Here is a 16,868-nt window from a genome sequence, read left to right as displayed (position 1 = left end):
GTTAATCCATACGCAATGCGAGACAACACCACGCAGCAGTTTTCAGAGTCTGAGGAAAGTCGTCATCAGCATTGAGACCATCGCAATCGTCGCCATGTTAAGGACCGCGGATCGCGATTCTCACAGTGACCATTGGCGACTGCTCTTGCCTCGCTGGGTGTGCTTTTCCTCGCTCGCTCTTCATTCACACGCATTTCGTGGCCCGCTCTTGACCAACTCGACCTCGCCGGAGCTGCAGCTGCACGCTGAGGCGCGTCTGCCCTGCGTCGTTGCCCGCTCGCCGACGACCGAAATTGCCCTGCTGCCGCCCGGCACACACTGAAGTGGAAGGGAAGTTCACCTCGCCGTTGCCTAGACTAAGCGGCCCAACCACGAACCGGCTCCAATTCCATCGACGACGATCAAGGGGGCCCGAGGGTATGAGGGAGCTTTATCTACTCCTCTCCCTTTCTTTACAATATCACACTCTTCATCGCTGATCATTATCGTCGTCGGTGAGCGACGATGATGACGGCAGCAGCATCTCCACGCTCGCCCGCTGCCTCGCCACGAGTGCATACATCGTCGAGCACCGAGCAGTCACCTTTCCTCAATCATTTCAATTTTCCATCATCATCCTCCTCGTCTGTCTCGTCATCATCCAGTTCCCGCCGAGCTCAGCACGTCTCCTTCTCTTCCTCCTCCTCATCGTCCTCCCCTGCTCACTGGTCGACGACGTCCCCGGATAGCGTCGACGGATGGTGGGAGCACGTGCTGCCTCAGGGTCCTCTTGCAGATAGGCTTCGACGTGCGCATCATGAGCCGCACCGCTCGCCCTCGTCCTCCACCATCGGCCGATCGTCTGCCTCTGTAAGGTCTTCGCCCAAAGCGGCTCGCAATGTCTTCGCCTTCCCCGGACAGGCCAGCCGGCGCCACCATGCCGATGGCGATGATGATTCGAGCGATAATGAGCACGCAGCGGCACCAAGGAAAAGCCAGGCTGCGAAGCTTCTCGCCGAGGAGATGGGTACAAGCGGTAGTGGCGGTGGAAGACGTCGCAACAGGCAACGGGTGCAGAGCGCCGATGGGCCCTCGACATCACGATCGTTGAGCGAGTTGTCACAGCACAACCCTGTACACATGCAGCAACTTCACCCTCCTGCGCCTCATTTGCGCCCTCGCGCTCATCGACACTCGGTTATGCCAGCCTGCCCCTCGACGGGCAGCAGCGGCCACTTCTCGCCCTTATCACGCACCCCGGAGATCAGCTCCGGCAGTGAGACGGAGTATGCACCGACGTCTACAACGACATCGGCAAGCTCGACTCTCTCTCGCTCCCAGTCGCTGCAGATCAATAGCGGTCGAGCAGCTCGCAGTAAGAAGAGCACCACATTCTCCGATCAAGAGTGGCAGGATGTCCTCTCCGGTCGCCACTACAAGAAGCGTAGCAGTCGTCGTGTCAGCTTCGATGCCGAGGCGGAGGCAAAGGCTCGATCAGACGAGGAGAATGAGGATGAGCTGCGCAAGTTGCGTCTACTTCATCAGCAACAGCAGCATCAACAGCATAAGCATCAATCCCAGCCGCACAGCCAGCATCGTAACCCTCTGGACGAGCTAGCAGCTAGCGGCTCGCAGCATTGGTTCAATACGACGAGCTCGGCCACAATTCACCGCCGCAGAACCAGGACGCTGAGCAGGGACGGCTTCGGCATCGCCAATCCATCCTCATCACGCCGCGCCGGCACAGGCTCAGCCCCTGTCAGCCCGCGAACGTCGATGCACCTCAGCGACGCTCAACGAGCCAAGCTCCTTGACGGTCTCGGCATCGAAGGTAGCGGTCTCGCATCGCATCAGCATTCTCCTGCGGTCTCGCCTCCTCTTCCTTCGTCCTCGTCTTCCCGCCCACCCCGGTATGTCCCGGCCCCTGCTTCTCAACACGAAGTGGCCGTTCTTCGCTCCCTGCAATCGGCGCAGCACCACATTACGCGCACGACAAGCACAGCTCTGAGCTACTCGCGCTCCCTCCTGCACCTGCCAGCCCCAGTTGTCAGGCCACTTATGCAGGCCACCCTCATCTGGTGGATCTCAAGTGCCACGCTCTTTGCCCTTGGTACGTGTCTGCTCGCAAGCTACTGCTTGACCGTGTGGGACGATGTGAATGGGAAGAAGCGCAGCGCCGAAGCGCAGTGGGGAAAGAAGAGAGGTGCTACTCGGCAAGAAGAGGAAGACGACAGTCATTCGGCGTCGACTTCAACGTATGCCTCACCTTCTGCCACCCCCTCAGCTAGCAGGAGGGCCTCAGCGGCCAATGCCCTTGCACTGGTCGAGGAAGTGGGCAAGGTCGTCTTCATCAGCCCCCTCCACTTCGCCGCCAAGGTGCCGCTGGCCGTTGCGTATAGCCTAGCTCCGAGGGCTGTACCTACCGGTAGTAGTCCTAGCAGCAATGGCAGCAGTAGCAGCACGACGCCGACGAAGGAGAGGAGTCGCAGTGGTTCGCTCGTTGCCGCGGAAGGTGACGCTGCTGAAGACGCCACGGACAGCCAGCAAAACGAGGAGCGTCAGCGACGCTACAAGGATGCGAAAGATCGCCCATTGCCCCCTCGCCCTCCCCTTAGCTCGTTGATCCCGAGCATGTTCTTCACTCTGCTCCTTGCTCTGGGTGCGGGACTTTTCGGAGGATGGGTGAAGAAGCATAGCAAGGGGAACGGTGAGGGGGAGGAGAAGGGGCAGCAGGAGCAGCAAGAGGAGGGTCAGCAGGAGACGAGGTCCTGTGCACAAGGGGCGGCGCAGGGGCACGCCATGGGACAGCAGGGGAAAAGGATTTCTCTGGTCGTGGCTTGATGACTAGATGACGATGACGACGATTCTCACGATGTATCTCTCCTTTCTTACGACCACTCATACCCCGGGCACGATTGACTCGAAGCCCCGCTCGCGACTTTCTCACTGCTCAATGCTTGTCTTGCTACGCACTTTGTCCTCATCACAATCAATGCCCTTCTGCCCAACGGGATGTGTCATGGCCTGTGTTGAGGAGGAGGGAATCGGCCAGGCAACGAGGGCAATAGGGCGTGACAGGGCCGGCGGAAGAGGGGCCGGAGGGCGGCTCGTGCGTCTCCAGGGCTGCAGAGCCAAATTTTGCAAGTGAGGTCAGGAACATCATCTGCAGCCGCCTTTTCATTTCAATCTCTTCATCCTCTCTTCTCTACGACCATCATCATCAACAACAACGACAGCGGCCGCATCCACAGGCTCACCCAGCATAGAAAGCAATGCCATATCCAGCAACGGCCGACCCGGGTGAGGGCGAGTCATCCACCCTCGCCCCCGTCTTTCCCTCTGCCAATGCCTATCGATCGCCTCAAGAGGATCAGCAGGCAGCCGCTGGCCCTTCGCGCCCCTCGTCATCACCGTCATCACCATCACTTCTCCCACCCAATCGCTCTCGCCCCCTTTCGACTGAAGAGCTGCGCCGACGAGCGACTGAGGACAACGATGCAGGCGCGGCCGTCGACCTGAGGATACGGCAGGATGCCATCGTGGGCCAATCGAGCGCGGATGCCTCTTCCTCATCGGCACCAAAGCAACGCCTTGTCCCACCAAAAGGCTGGCTCCACTTTGTCGCAGGAGGTATAGGAGGCATGTGTGGCGCAATCATTACCTCACCGCTAGATGTTGTCAAGACGCGCCTGCAATCCGACCTGTACAAGGAGGCGGCAGCTGCACGCAGTAACGCTGCTGCTCCGACATCGTCTTCCTTCCTAGCGACAGGCCGCCGCCTTGCCTACCACTTCGTCGAGACTGGTCATCTCTTGCACGAGATCTCCACAAAAGAAGGTCCTCGCGCCCTCTTCAAGGGCCTCGCCCCGACACTAGTCGGCGTGGTACCTGCGAGGAGCATCAATTTCTTTACGTACGGCAATGGGAAGCTCTTCTTCGCTGAGCAGCTGAACGGCGGTAAAGAGGCGGCTTGGGTTCATCTCCTCGCTGCGGCTAGCGCTGGCGTGGTGACAGCTACGGCCACGAATCCCATATGGGTCGTCAAGACGAGGTTGCAATTAGAAGGGCAGAGGGCAAATAAGAGGGAAAGGGAGGAGAGGAGGAGAGCTGTCGGTGTGCAGGGAGGCAGAGCATCGTCAACATCACCCCTCGTTGAGGCAGCCAGAAAAGCTTACTCGACCAGCTCGTCCTCAATACGCTCCTCAACCTCGCCCATCTCCTTCCAACCAGCACGTTCCCCTCCACGCCCGGGCACCTCCTCTCTAGAAATGGTAGCGCGCATTGTCCGCACTGAAGGTGTCACAGGGCTATACAAGGGAATGTCAGCGTCCTATCTAGGGGTAGCAGAGGGGACGATTCAGTGGGTCCTCTACGAGTACCTGAAGCGCCTCTCGGGTGAAGGAGCTGCTGTCGGTGGGGCTGGCAAGACCGTCGAAGGAGGCAAGAAGAGTGGCGGCCTGGCAGGGACTATCGGGTCGGCAGGAGCGGCCAAGCTTACCGCATCGTTGATCACGTACCCGCACGAGGTGGTGAGGACACGACTGAGGCAAGATACGATGGTGCGTGAGGGACCTGGTGGATCGCTCATTCCAAAATACCGAGGACTGCTGCAGACATTCCTCCTCGTCTTGAGAGAGGAGGGGGCTGCGAGCTTGTACGGCGGGCTGAGTGCTCACTTGCTCAGAGTGGTACCCAACGCGGCCGTCATGTTTAGTATTTACGAGCTGGCGCTGCGCTTCGGCAGTACGAAGGTAGAGGTCAAGGAGGAGGACGAGCAGGCGCCGCAGACAAGGAGACAGGCGTAGATGAGCGTCGAGTTTTGTTGTGCACTACTAATCACCACTACCTGTCACCGAGCACGAGAGGCGAAGCGTCTTGAGAGTCCGTATGCATTGAGAAGTGCAAAATGAGAAGAGTCGAATAGAGTCAAAATACAGGGACGAGAACACATGACAACCACGATATACTCTTCGACCCGCTCTACCTTACACCGCAGCTAGCAACGCTTCCACGGCCACAGCCAACGTCTCCAATCGATGCCATGCCGCAATCCCGGCCAGATTCCTCAGCTTCCTCACCGTCTCCACGCGACTAACAGTCCAGCTCCAAGGCCCCGCACAGACCCCACAGCAGACTTGCGCATCCGTCTCCCTCGTCGCTGAGCATTTACTACACCTCAGATCCTGCAGCGCAAACGTCGCCACGTACGAGTGGGCTATACTGACCAGCCTGCTCTCGATGGCCGCGCGAGGCAGAGCGTTGGTGCAGGCAGAGCAACGCCAGACGGGCTTCTCGCCCGTGCTGGAGGAAGAGAGGAGGTCCTCGTCACGACACAGGTCCAGGGTACGCTCTTCGCAGCAGTACGTGCAGATCACGAGGGGCAACCTGAATGGCTCGCAAGGTGGACGCCATTCTGCTTCGCGGCTGAAGGCTCCTACGCCCAGCAGCTGGAGGAGGTTGCGACGTAGCACCGTGACTTCTTGGGCAACCTCGGGCGCGAGGGAGAGGACGGCCATGGTGGATTTGACGAACTCCAGTGCAGGGGTTTGAGCGCGAGCCACTTTTGGTGGAGGCACGACTTTGCCCGGGAGGTCGGGGAAGGACCATTGCGACTCAAGGACAGAGGCAGGGTCCTGCTCCTCTTCGTCTTCGTCGAGATCGTCGTACCTCTGTCGGTGTGACTGCGACTGACCCGAAGCCGCAGCGACAGCAGCTTGATGCTCGGCGCGAATGTCGGTTGTGACCTTGAGCAGCTTGCGGGTGACTTGTCGCTGGATAAAGTCGCGCAAGAACTTGACCTCTGCGGCACCTGAAAGACCCTTGATCATGCTCAGCTCCGCAGCTTCTTCGCCATCATCCTCCTCCTTCCCCTGCTGCGCCACCACCTCGCCATTGGCGCCCATCGTTACAGGCCGCAGCGGCGTTCTATCAATCCCACTTGCGCGCTGGCTCTTCCTCTTGTTCTCGTACACATGAAAGATGAACCCACCGACCACGCTTGCGAAGCGCGGCTGCACTGCAAGAGGCAGGAAGCGTTGCACGTTCCAGTTCATCTCGACCGTGAAAGTCTCTGACGGCTCCTCCGCTTCTGGATCAGCGGAGATGACGCCACCGAAGTTGGCTACGTCCATCCAGGTGAGCTGTTCCCAGAAGTGGACGATGTCGAGACCAAGATGGCGGAATAGATCCCGACTGGTGACCGTGCTGACGAGGTAGCGGCCATACGCTGCCGCAGATCCCGCCGTGGGCTTGTTGGTGAGAAGGAAGAGTCTGTTGACGCTAGCGTAGACGATCGTTGATCCCAGACGCTTGAATTCCCCGAGCAATTGGAGCAGGGTCTTGCGCATCAAACCGTGCAAGAACTTCTGCATCGCAGGCTCGAACATGGCACTGCGATTGCTTGAGGCCCAACGCCAGAAGTTGTCGGCCAGCAGCGAGCTGTACGTCGACTTGTTGCGGGCTTTGGCCACGTACCAGCTCTTGACCATGATCTTGAGAGAGGAGAACACCTGGCTGGTCAAGACCGCATCTCCGAACGTGGCGGACGAAGCTACTGTCCCCTTGGCGTATTCGTCGAGGTTGTGCGAAGCGTTGTCAAATGCGAGCGACCCGCCAGAAGAGGAGCTCCCCTCCATGTCGTTCACTGCCGCCGACTGCAGCACCGAGTTGATGGCGAGGTCGCGGAGAGCCACTTCGAAGACAACGTTAGTGTAGCAGCCTGGCTTTGAAATCTCCACATTTTCCACCTCTTCGATCGGCTGCCCTGCCGTATGATTATCCTGCTCTCTTCCACCCAAGTCGGGCGCAGGGGAGCTGGACCACCAAAGCACATGATCCTGTGCCGCCAACCTGCGTGCGAAGTCAACATCGGCGCCGAAAACGGCAAAGTCGCGCTCGAGGTTGCAGAGTGGCAGGTCAAAGTAGGCTGCAATCTCGATCCAGCGCTTGATCCACCCAGAAGCGCGGAAGAAAGAGGAGAGCATACGACGGGAGCTGTACAGCTGCCAGCCGAGAGCGGGGAGCTCGTCTTCTGCGTTCGAGGCAGGGATCGAAAGGATGGGAAACTCGACGAGTGCGGAGCCTACGTTGAGCTCGTAGTAGTCTTGCGACTTCGAGGAGCAGATGGCTAGCATGGCCGAGCCTTGCTTCGCGGTGCGTAGCTGCGTGAGGTCGCGGGCCAGAGCTCGGAAGGCTCGCTGCTCTGTCGTGTGTACCTTGAAGTCTACATCGAGGGCGTCGACATATTCGAAGACGCCATCGCCATCATTGATCTTGCCGCGGGCTTTGAGGCTCGACACTCGGTCACCGTACATGGACGTCAGGTTGGGCACTTGCCTCAACCCCGCCGAGTCCACGATGTGTAGCTTCAGCTGGCCTTCCGGCGAAAATAGGCCGAGCACATGCCGACCATCGAGCTGGGCGTGGTAGAGATAGAAGTAGCGAATCCCCGCCCCGCCATTCAGGTAGACTTGCTTCGAGATGGGCGAGTGGGTCGACTTGACCAGGTCGTCGAGATCGAAACCGACGTCGAGGGCTCGACTGACCTTCTTCCTGCTGCGAGAGTCAAGGGCACAAGTTGACCCAAACTTGATGAGGGCGCGCACGTCAAGGGGCACATGTCGCTCGTAAATGCCTTCGACGATCGGATGGTTCAACAGCGAAGAAAAGTGTGCCTCTTCCTCAATGAAGACATCCTCGGCCACCGTTAGGCGGTAGAAGTTGCGGCAAGTTGCGCCACGAGGCAAGGCCTTCGAAACCTTCTCGACGATGTAACCCTCTTGGAACATGCCTGGCTTGGGCTCGGAGCGTAGACTAAGGTAGAACTGGCGTGGAATACGCAGCCTGAGCGACTGGAGCTGGCCACCGATAGCGATCCAGAGGCGATATTCACCAGCACGGGTGGCAGGGGTGATTTGAACCACGTCCCACGTTGCTGTGGCAATGCTGGACAGGCCGCGAGACAGGTGCGACGTCATCAAGCCGCCGCGAGTGGAAGGTGCGCCGAGGCTGCGAGCTGTTCCCGAGGCTGCATTGGCCGCCTTTCTAAGCGCTCTCGCCGCCTTCCATCGTGGCTTCATGGCAGCGACGTAGCCGGCGTAGTCGACTTCGAAGCTTGGGACAGGAGGGAGCGGTACTTCGGGCACAGGCTCCTTGCTCTTCACCAGCGCAGCGGCTTTTGCCTTCGCCAGTGCTGCCTGCTTCTCTACCTCTTCAGGATCCATCGGCTTGGTGTTCTTGAACGCATCAGCAAGCGTACGCTGCTTGAATCGATTCTCCCTCGCTGCCACGCGCTTGAATAGCCAGTCAGGATGGCGGACGCGCGGCACAGGGTTAGGCACGCGCTGCATCGCCGCCGGGATAGTGATGAGCTTCTGAATGACGCTGCCGAAGCGCTCGATGTAGTAATCCCAGTCGAGGATTGAGCGCAGATCGAAGTCCGTGAGACTGCCGTCACGCAAGAATTTGCGGAGGTAGTGTTGCTTGACGCTCTCCTCTGCGTTGAAGATGGCAACGGGGACTGCACGCTCGGTGACGGGGGCGCCAAAGGGCTTGGCTGAGATGATGAACTTACACGCCAGACCCTTGTCCTTGACCATCTGGGCACCAAGGAACTCGGCCAGACGCTTGGCCGTGGTGATAGCCGTGGACTTCTGCGAGCCGTATTCGGAGAGCATCTTAGACATCGACTTGTTCTCGGCGATGAGGTCGACGAGCTCCTCGTCGTGCAGTGTTGCGCCCTTGTTGTAGAGAATGTCGAGCCATTGATTGGCAACCGTGGCAACCGCAGCGTAGCACTCGACGAGGGTGTCACCGAGCAGGAACTTTTCGAAGATCTGCTTTTGGAAGTCCTTGATCAATTGCAGCTCTCCTCTTCGCTTGACTTCGAAGCCCTTCAGCTCCGCAAGTGACCCGTCATGCTCGAAGACGGCGTAGCGCTTCTTGAGCAACTTGTCTTCCTCTTTGCTCGAGGGCAGGATCATTGCGCGATATGGACCGTCAAGCTCGAAGAAGATGGAGTTTTCGCTGTGGACTTCGTAGCGGCCCGTCTCCTTGTCCGCGAGCGTGTGATACTGGTGGTTGGTGAAGCGCGCATGCACCAGGTGGTTGAGCATCGTGCATGGATAGCTGATGCCGAACTTTTTACCTGTCGACTTGCTTTTGAAGCTGAAGTTCTCAGGGAACTTGCCGGGAAGCATACACCAGATACCGTCGGTGTCGAGCTCGAGCGGGCGGCCAATACGATCCACGAGCTCCTTGGCCATCTGAATGATCGTCGCCCCCGTCAAGCAGGTGATGCCTGCCATCTCCATCGAGTACCAACGAGCGCCCTTGCGCATGACGTAACCGTAGAAGGAGTTGAGAATGCACTTGTGAGCCAGCTGCAGCGAGTCGTATAGAACGATCATCTTCTTTGCTTCGACGACTTCCGTGAGCCCACCGCTGTTCTGCGCCGAGTCGAGATTCTTCTTCCACGTCTTGTGCAGGCCCTTGTACTCGTAGCGGCGATCGCGAAAGTCGCGGACTGTGTCGATGTAGAAGGGATTCTCGCGCTGGCAAATTGTCGCCTCGCGGTAGACCGTCTTGGTCTCTTTGTTCTTACGGTACACCTTGCGCGAGTAGTCGCCGAGTCGCTTGTGCAGTAAGGCCGTCTTTTCCTCCTCACCTAGATCGTGGTAGGTACGACGAGGCCCGTTTGGCCACCTTGGCGGAAAAGTCTCGCCGGTGAGGGCGTGGCGAATCATGTTGACCTCGTCGCGCTTCGCCGGGAAGTACTCGCCACGCCATGCCCATGTCATCTTCTTGTTACACTTCATCGAGGGGCGATTGTACTCGCAAGTCGCGCACATTGCCTCATCGACGACCGAATCCGGTTGGAGACGATTGGACAACATGATGTTCGGGTACATGGCAGCTACGTCCAAGTGGTAGATGAGCGGCTCGTCCTTGCAGAGCGGCTGGTCGCGGAGGGCCTCGAGCATCGACTTGATCTTCTGCTTGACTTCGTCGTAGTTGGCAACATCATCGAGGTCCCATTTGCCCTCCTCGCGGATGCTGAATTGCAGAGCGGCGTCGAGGTCGTCGATGAGCTGCTGGAAAGCGGCCGGGTCGAGCTTGAAGTCTGTGGCGATGTCGCTGCGGAAGACGCCGGCCTCGAGGGCCTCGACATGCCCGCCGACGTACGTCTCAGACTCGAGAAGATGTCCCTCGTAAGTGCTGCCGACGGGATCGGTGTGGCGGTTTGGCATGACAATGTTCCCCTTGTATGCCTGAACCATGAGGAGACTGCGTGAGAAAAGGAGGTCAGCGCGTCAATCTTCGTCCGCTCTGGCCCGCGTCATACTCACGTCTCGCAAAGCGTACCACTCCCCTTGCGCAGCACTTCGTCCGGGTTGAGCGGAATAATGTTGCACAGCGAAAAGATGAAGGGGTGGACGTACTTCATGTAGAGATAGTAGGTCGCCACAGCGTCTGATACCGAGTACTGGGCGAGCGTCTGCGGCTGCTCCATGGCGTAGGGCGTCATCAGCTCGGGATCAAGTTCCATTGGATCGTACCCTAGCTTGGCAACTGTGACGGCCTTGAGACCCTGACTGCCCTGCGGCAGGTACGAGTCACGCTTGACCCAACGGAAGCAATCCATGTGCGCTGTAGTCCTGGCCTTGTACTCTCCTTCGTTGTCCTTGCTGAACCCGATCTCATCCAGCATGCTCAGCCCGTGGAAGGAAGCCCTCGCGTCTACAAAGGGAAAGTCGAACGAGTCACCGTTGTACGTGGCCACAACCGTCGGCTTGGCCTCACGGAAATGCTCAAAGAAGCGGCGCAGGAGGCTGAACTCGTCTGCCTCGTTGAAGATGATGAAGGGCCCCTCATACTCCTCCTTCGGCGAGTACTCAAAGTCATCGATGTCCTCGGAGACCACTTCGCGGTTGGTGATGAGGAACCCTTGCCCGTCAATCATATACGAGATCATCATGATGACGTCCGTCTCTGCGTCGGGGAACTTGAGAGGCTGCTTCGTCGTCTCGATGTCAAAGGCGAGGACGGTGGGCTCTGCACGCTTGACGCGTGACGGGACGCCTTGTAACGTGATGTGGCCTGCATCGAAGGTGATGGAGTACCACAAGCCGACACGGATGTCGTTGTCGATTGCCACACGCAGGTAGTAGGGAATGTCGTACTCTCTGAAGTCGGCGATGCACTCCTCTGGCTCGAGCTTGGGTCCAGATGACCCGCCTGCGGGGCCTCCCTTGACTTTGCGTCTGCCTGCCCCTGTCCAGCTCTTCTCGCGCTCCGTGTCGAAGCCCAGAGCTTCTACCTCTGCCTGCTCCATCTCGATGTCGAGCGATGCCCCGCCGGCGCCCTCACCAGCATCAGCGAGCGTGTCTGCGTAGGTGTCAACTGCGTCGCGGCGTCTCTGGAAAGCTTGTGCCAGGGGCAAGACCTCGCGTCGGACACTGAGCAGATCTTGGACGTTCCAGAAATTGAGCTTGAGGAGAAGCCGATCATTGCCAACAAGATGATTAGGCAGCTTCAGGTCTTCTTTGCGTTGTCGCTCGATGTTGATGATGAGACCCTCAAATTTGCGCTTGAGCCACTCCTCAACAATCGATTCCGTCCCCGGCTTGCATCCCAGCAAGACGTATGGGCAGTACTGGACGGTGACCTTGAATGAAGAGGCATCGTCTTCGATAAAGTAGAAGTCGACGGCCGCTTTGCCCGTCGCATGGCCTCCGCCGTCATCTGCCGGGTTGGGTGGGAGGAGAGTGGGGTGCATGTTGACAAGCCCTACGCGACGAGAGGAAGTCAGTGAGTGGGCCCTTCGCATGCCTGCCAGTCGTGCCACTCACAAGCTTCTCTCGGTGGTCCGACCTCCATCCTCTCGGATCCCATCTTTGCGTCAATCTCATCTCGCATTGCCGTCTCTTTAAAGCGGTCTTCTGCGGATGTCCCATCCTGAATGCCCTTCATCAATGACGCCCCAGCAGCAGCGACTGCCTCGCGATTGTAGCTCGGTCCTGCGCTACTGCCACCACTGCGAGATGGTCCTGCTCCATTTGCGCCTCCCCTTGTCGAGCCTCCGCCACCACCCCTCCTTCTGAAGGTGCCTCTGCTCATGCGCGTGTTGCTGCCGCTCGATGTGAGGCCGAATGTTCGTCCACCGCCGGCGCCATTGCGCGAGTTGGAGCGTGAAGGCATGGCTGCGAACAGCGAGGTGGGACTTGCCGTGCCGATGCTCTAGTGAATGCTAAGACGGTGCTGAGACGATGCTGTTGGGGGGTATGTAGGGAATGAAACCAATGCTGAGAGACGCAGGTGGCAATGATGGGATGGGAAGATGAACTCGAGGTTCAAGTCAAGCTGCAGCGGCAAGGAACTCGACGCAACTGCAACGCGACACTTTGAGTCGCGTCGAAGCAGCGCGCCACCCGCGTGGCTCGAGGCGGACTGGCGGGCGGGGCCTCGACCGACGTCGTTGCCGCCCTCGCCACCACTGGAACTCAACTCCACCAAAATCCAGCATCAGCATCTCTGGCCAGCCAACGTATAATGTCCTCGCCATTGGCAGGGCCGTCTTCCTCAGCGCAGCAGTCGCCAAGCGGCTTCGCCTCTCCGCGTCACTCGACCCTCTACCCAATACCGAGTTCGACGGCTGACGCATTGGAGGCGCGCAGGCTAGCTTTCTTCCAGCAGCCACGGCCTGTGGCCACCGCCACCTCGTCGCCATCCTCCTCAACGAGTAGCAGCTCACGCCCTGTGCCGCGCAACGAGTACCTGCGCCCAGGCCCATCCTCTGCTTCCCCGCTGGACCGTTCACGCGCCTTCAAGCGGCCCCCTTCGGCTCTCTTCTCTGCCGGCCCTCGTGGAGCAGGCAGCAGTCCCTCATCGCGCCGCCTCATAGATGGCACTGATCGACCGTATGTAGCTGCATCAGGTGGTGATGGTGATGTCTCGGCTCGACTGTATCGGCAGCGCTTCCAGCAGCGATGCCAAGCGGCAATGGCGCGCGAGAGGGGACGGCAGAGCAAAGTAGCCAAGGCACGCGGGAGGGACCCGCTGGGCAGCAGTGAGGGCGAAGAAGGGCTCGTGTTGAACTCGGATGACTTAAGCTCGAGTGATATAGATGAGGAAGAGATGCGCAGGGAGGGGGCGAAATGGCAGTATGAGGATGATGAGGTGAGTAGGAGCGCGCGACGTGATGGGCAGCGAGGGTATATGCTGACCTTTTGCGCCTCGCACCTGCTACATCGCAGCTGGTTCGCCGCGTCATGCTAGCAGAGTATCGTCGCCTGCTTCACAAGCAGGAGCTGAGCGGGAGACATGAGCTCGGATGGATGGGAGCAGACGAGGTGGCTTGGCTTGAAGAGGAGCTGGCGCGAGATGAGGCCAGCGCTCACGAGCGCAGGCAAGAGGGCCACGCATCTATGGAAGAGCCGCCACTTGACATGGTGGACGAGGATTGGGCGCTGGCGGAGCAGTTTGATCATGCCTTTGGCGGTCGTGGCGAAGCGCAGGATGCCTTCGAAGAGGACGAGTGGGATGAGGACACGCTGAGGCAGATTGAGGCGCAGGCGACGGCATACACCGCACCACCGCACCACGAAATCGACGTCGAGATGGACCTGACATGAACATCCTACATACTGCATTCAATTGATACCACGGCTCACAGCATGAAGCTGAGCTTCTATTTCTGGCCATCGCGTGGCGTGAATGATGGAGGCCCGTGCTCAACTCTGATTCATTCATCGATGCGCTGCCGGATGCCAAAAGCTCCACGTCTTTCAATCGATCCACCACCTCGTCCACGCAGGTTCAGCGTGGTGGCAAGCTCTTCAATACGGCAACACAATGGCCTGTCCGGCGAATTTCCTTTCCCAGATTCAGATGAGAATACTCAGCGCTGCAGGACTGCGGCAGATACAGAGCTACACAACATGATACCCTCATCGCAGACGACAGCGTCCTCGCTGCTCCGCCTACCCAACGAGGTCCTCCTGCACATTTTTTTGCATCATTCGCACCTCAGCCTACCCGATCTTGCCTCGCTCTCCCTTGTTCATCCTCGTTTCGCTCCTCTCTGTCAGCGGGCGACCGCGTCACACCCTCAGCGCGATTATCTCTGGTGCGGATCTGGTTGGATCCCGCGTGACATTCTCTGCCTTGCTGAATGCAACGACGAGGGGAAGACGGGCTGGCTTCGTCTCAGCGTGGACAAGGACAAAGATGAGGATGCAAATCCGTACAATTTGGGAAAAAACTTGTGCAACAAGTTGTGGGATCGTTTCAATGATGACTACTTTCCGACGAGAGACGTGAGTGTTGCCGAGCAGAGTAGTAAAGCGAGGTGGGGCTCGTTTGTCTGACCGACCGCTTCCACGATCGCTCCCATCAGCTCATGCATCTCGCAGAACTCTTCTCCCTCATGGCCTCATATCTGCATCGGACCCACGCTGGCTTCCCCTCTCTGGTCAGAGGGGCTCTTCCTACTTCGCATCTCACCACGGAATCGCAACGCGCCTCCCATCGCCTCATGCTCTTCTTTCAAGCGCTTCTTTACGCCCTCATTCGCTCCCTGACACGGCGGGTGCGCAACCTCTCAGGGCGAAGTCGAGAGGCAAAGGAGTACAGTCAAGTACTGGGCGTCGAGCCTGGCAGACTGAACGAGTCACAAGAGATGGACGAGGAGCTGCGCTGGGAGCTAGGGATGCTAAGGAAGGCGCTGCTGCGGTGCGATCCCCTCCACGCTCATACTCACCGCGGCAAGGAAGGGCAGCCGGCGTGCTCCTGCTTCTCCCGCAGCCACGCCTCGTGGTACTTGATCTGCTGGCACTTCCTCACGGTAAGGTACCGCCGCTTTCTCTCGCCGGAGGATATAGATCATATTGCTTTTCGTAGCATCGAGTTTTCTGTGCCGTCATTTCCTGCTGAGGCGAGCTTGCAAGGTGGAGATGCGGGATCTACCGACAACGCGGGCAATGGATTGGGTGCTTTTGCTTGGAGCTTCCACCTCCCAGGCTTTCTTGGCACGGCATCATCCAGCACCAGCACGGCGGCCGCCACCCTTCCAGGTCCCAACGGTCCACCCCTCCTCAACCCAGACTCCCTTCTCTTCTCACTCACGGCAAGCCCCACGTCCCAGCAGACGAAAGAATGGTTTGGACTTTCAGAGTTTGCGCTCCCTGCCACTGCTGCGAGAATGTGGGCTGGATGGCTAGGGTACGGCTGGGGAGAGGGAGGAGCCTACTGGGAAGAAGGTGGGAGGAGAGAAGCCGAGGCGAGGCTGGGCGTAATGCGAGGAGATGCGAGTGGTGGTGGGCAGAAGGTGCTACCTGTTGAGAGGGTGTTGATGGCGCACGCGAGATGGAGAGCGAGGGCGCTGCTCACCCAGCGGGAGGTTCTTTTGCCCTCTGCCTCGCTGGTTCCTGACCAAATCGAGAAGCAGCAGGATGGCATGGACAGCAAAGCAGTAGCACAGCGCCGTTCTGTCCTCCTTTCACGCTCGGCAGCGTTCGATTTCCACTTCCTGAGCCGATGCCTGCAAATCCAGACGTGGGCCCTTCGCGGCTGGGGCTCCACGCCTGGACTTACGAGCGAGGCTGTCAACGATCGGACGACGGTCCCTCCTGGCATGGGCGTGGAGACAGCACCAGTGAGAGGCTCGGTAGCCCGTAGCAGCCCGTTTGCTATCTTCCTAGCCCCAGACGGACAGGGCACTGGCGTTGTCTCGTCAGCACCGCGGCGCCGCTTATGGCGCAGTGTCAACGCCTTCCTAGCAGCTTGTCTCCCGCGTAAGCACCGAGAAGCCATGCTTGCACGCTGCGAGCGTCAGGAAGCTCGCGAGCAACAGCTACTCTCGGCTCGTAGGTGGCAGCAGGCCTGGGTTTCAGTGCAGGAGCCGCTGCTTTCGTTCATGACAGAGGAAGGGAATGTGTCGCCGCCCAAAGACGAGGGAGATGTTTCTGCAGATGATGAGCTGACTTCGGCTGTCAAGGCGGCGCTCAAGCAGGAACGGCGGACTCTGCAGCTTCTAGGCGACCTTCACCACGGTCTGTCGCCTCACGGCGAGAAGAGCTCGACTGTCACAATGTGCAACGAGGATCCCACGATAGAGTCACCGCCCGAAAATGACACCTCTGCGAACAAGGACGGTGAAGAGCGTTCCACCCAGCGAGGTCAGTTGCACACATGGCTCGGGACCACTCCGCCTTCTCGCTCGTGCAATCGCAACTTATCGAGCCGATTGGTGCCCACCTTGTCACTCGAGTCAAGTGCAGTCGTGCTGCTTTTCGCAATTTCACTTTTCGTCCTCATTGCCTCAATTGTACTCTATCGACGCATGCAATGAAAGCAGGACGAGCCTTCGTCCTTCGTAGCTTCGACTTCATCGATTTGATTCGACCGTGACAGCGATGAGGCTTGTCGTGACATGGGTCATCACGGGTTGTGACTGAGATCTGTCCTGCTCGTGGCTGAGGACATTATGAGGGCAATCAAGTGAATCGCTTGATTTGAAAGAGAGTCAACGCTATGACGAGCAGTGTCAATCGTCACCCGCGGCTGATTGGGATGAAGAGTGCGTGGACTCGTTGTAGGTAGAGCTGAGCTCTCGAACTCGGAGGACGACGGCTCCGTGTCTGCGTATGGTGCCCATACGGTGCGGCGTGCCCTAACTCTGGCGAAAACTGCTCCGATCTGGAGTGTGAGGAATTAATGACGATGTAAGACGAGAGGGAGAATGAGGCCCGCCGACTGGGCGGTGAGGCAGATGAGGGTGACCGTAGAGTGGGTGCTGGGTCATAGCCACGTGGTACGACGCCCGGTCGTTGCTCGGTCTCGCTCATTGAGGCTGCCAGGATGTGCCACGTGGCTTCAGCGCCGACCGCTGC

At 58.9% G+C, this 16,868-nt stretch overlaps 5 protein-coding genes across 5 annotated transcripts; 4 read left to right on the top strand and 1 right to left on the bottom strand.

Annotated features, from left to right (window-relative positions):
• The first annotated feature begins 69 nt into the window (after positions 1-69).
• Positions 70-3,024, top strand: BDZ90DRAFT_152276 (hypothetical protein). Its single transcript, XM_025503546.1, has one exon. It carries the CDS (start codon positions 505-507, stop codon positions 2,818-2,820), a length of 2,316 nt encoding a protein of 771 aa, XP_025363197.1. The 5' UTR covers positions 70-504; the 3' UTR covers positions 2,821-3,024.
• Positions 3,025-3,207: 183 nt separating this feature from the next.
• On the top strand, positions 3,208-5,007 carry BDZ90DRAFT_231567 (mitochondrial carrier). Its single transcript, XM_025505910.1, has one exon. The coding sequence runs from the start codon at positions 3,252-3,254 to the stop codon at positions 4,782-4,784; it is 1,533 nt and encodes a 510-aa protein (XP_025363196.1). The 5' UTR covers positions 3,208-3,251; the 3' UTR covers positions 4,785-5,007.
• Positions 4,875-12,328, bottom strand: BDZ90DRAFT_152260 (putative POL2-DNA polymerase epsilon, calytic subunit A). Its single transcript, XM_025503545.1, has 4 exons — positions 11,829-12,328; positions 11,341-11,766; positions 10,326-11,214; positions 4,875-10,263 (listed from the first exon to the last, which is right to left on the bottom strand). The coding sequence occupies exons 1-4, from the start codon at positions 12,175-12,177 to the stop codon at positions 4,965-4,967; spliced, it is 6,963 nt and encodes a 2,320-aa protein (XP_025363195.1). The 5' UTR covers positions 12,178-12,328; the 3' UTR covers positions 4,875-4,964.
• A 200-nt stretch (positions 12,329-12,528) lies between these two features.
• Positions 12,529-13,610, top strand: BDZ90DRAFT_226652 (hypothetical protein; the record flags this gene model as incomplete). The annotated part of the gene is made up of 2 exons (XM_025504718.1): positions 12,529-13,155; positions 13,233-13,610. 2 exons carry the CDS (start codon positions 12,529-12,531, stop codon positions 13,608-13,610), a joined length of 1,005 nt encoding a protein of 334 aa, XP_025363194.1.
• Positions 13,611-13,761: 151 nt separating this feature from the next.
• On the top strand, positions 13,762-16,428 carry BDZ90DRAFT_152191 (hypothetical protein). Its single transcript, XM_025503543.1, has 2 exons — positions 13,762-14,294; positions 14,375-16,428. Exons 1-2 carry the CDS (start codon positions 13,917-13,919, stop codon positions 16,325-16,327), a joined length of 2,331 nt encoding a protein of 776 aa, XP_025363193.1. The 5' UTR covers positions 13,762-13,916; the 3' UTR covers positions 16,328-16,428.
• The last annotated feature ends 440 nt before the right edge of the window (positions 16,429-16,868 follow it).

This window comes from Jaminaea rosea, assembly GCF_003144245.1.
Source record: "Jaminaea rosea strain MCA 5214 unplaced genomic scaffold BDZ90scaffold_4, whole genome shotgun sequence".
In the NCBI taxonomy this organism is placed as follows: Eukaryota; Fungi; Basidiomycota; class Exobasidiomycetes; order Microstromatales; genus Jaminaea; species Jaminaea rosea.
The sequence above is the reverse complement of the archived record's forward strand: the minus strand, read 5'-3'. Positions and strand labels throughout refer to the sequence as shown.

What these genes read in the sequence shown, in the direction of transcription:
- BDZ90DRAFT_152260 (XM_025503545.1), bottom strand. Translation starts at nt 12,177, where the DNA reads ATGCCTTCACGCTCCAACTCGCGCAATGGCGCCGGCGGTGGACGAACA. An exon ending in GCTCGCTGATGCTGGTGAGG is followed by an intron (nt 11,215 to 11,340) that starts GCGCCGGCGGGG and finishes GAGGCCCCGCAG; the next exon opens with GCGGGTCATCTGGACCCAAG. An exon ending in AGTGGTACGCTTTGCGAGAC is followed by an intron (nt 10,264 to 10,325) that starts GTGAGTATGACG and finishes TTTCTCACGCAG; the next exon opens with TCTCCTCATGGTTCAGGCAT.
- BDZ90DRAFT_152191 (XM_025503543.1), top strand. Translation starts at nt 13,917, where the DNA reads ATGATACCCTCATCGCAGACGACAGCGTCCTCGCTGCTCCGCCTACCC. An exon ending in ACTACTTTCCGACGAGAGAC is followed by an intron (nt 14,295 to 14,374) that starts GTGAGTGTTGCC and finishes CGCTCCCATCAG; the next exon opens with CTCATGCATCTCGCAGAACT.
- BDZ90DRAFT_152276 (XM_025503546.1), top strand. Translation starts at nt 505, where the DNA reads ATGATGACGGCAGCAGCATCTCCACGCTCGCCCGCTGCCTCGCCACGA.
- BDZ90DRAFT_231567 (XM_025505910.1), top strand. Translation starts at nt 3,252, where the DNA reads ATGCCATATCCAGCAACGGCCGACCCGGGTGAGGGCGAGTCATCCACC.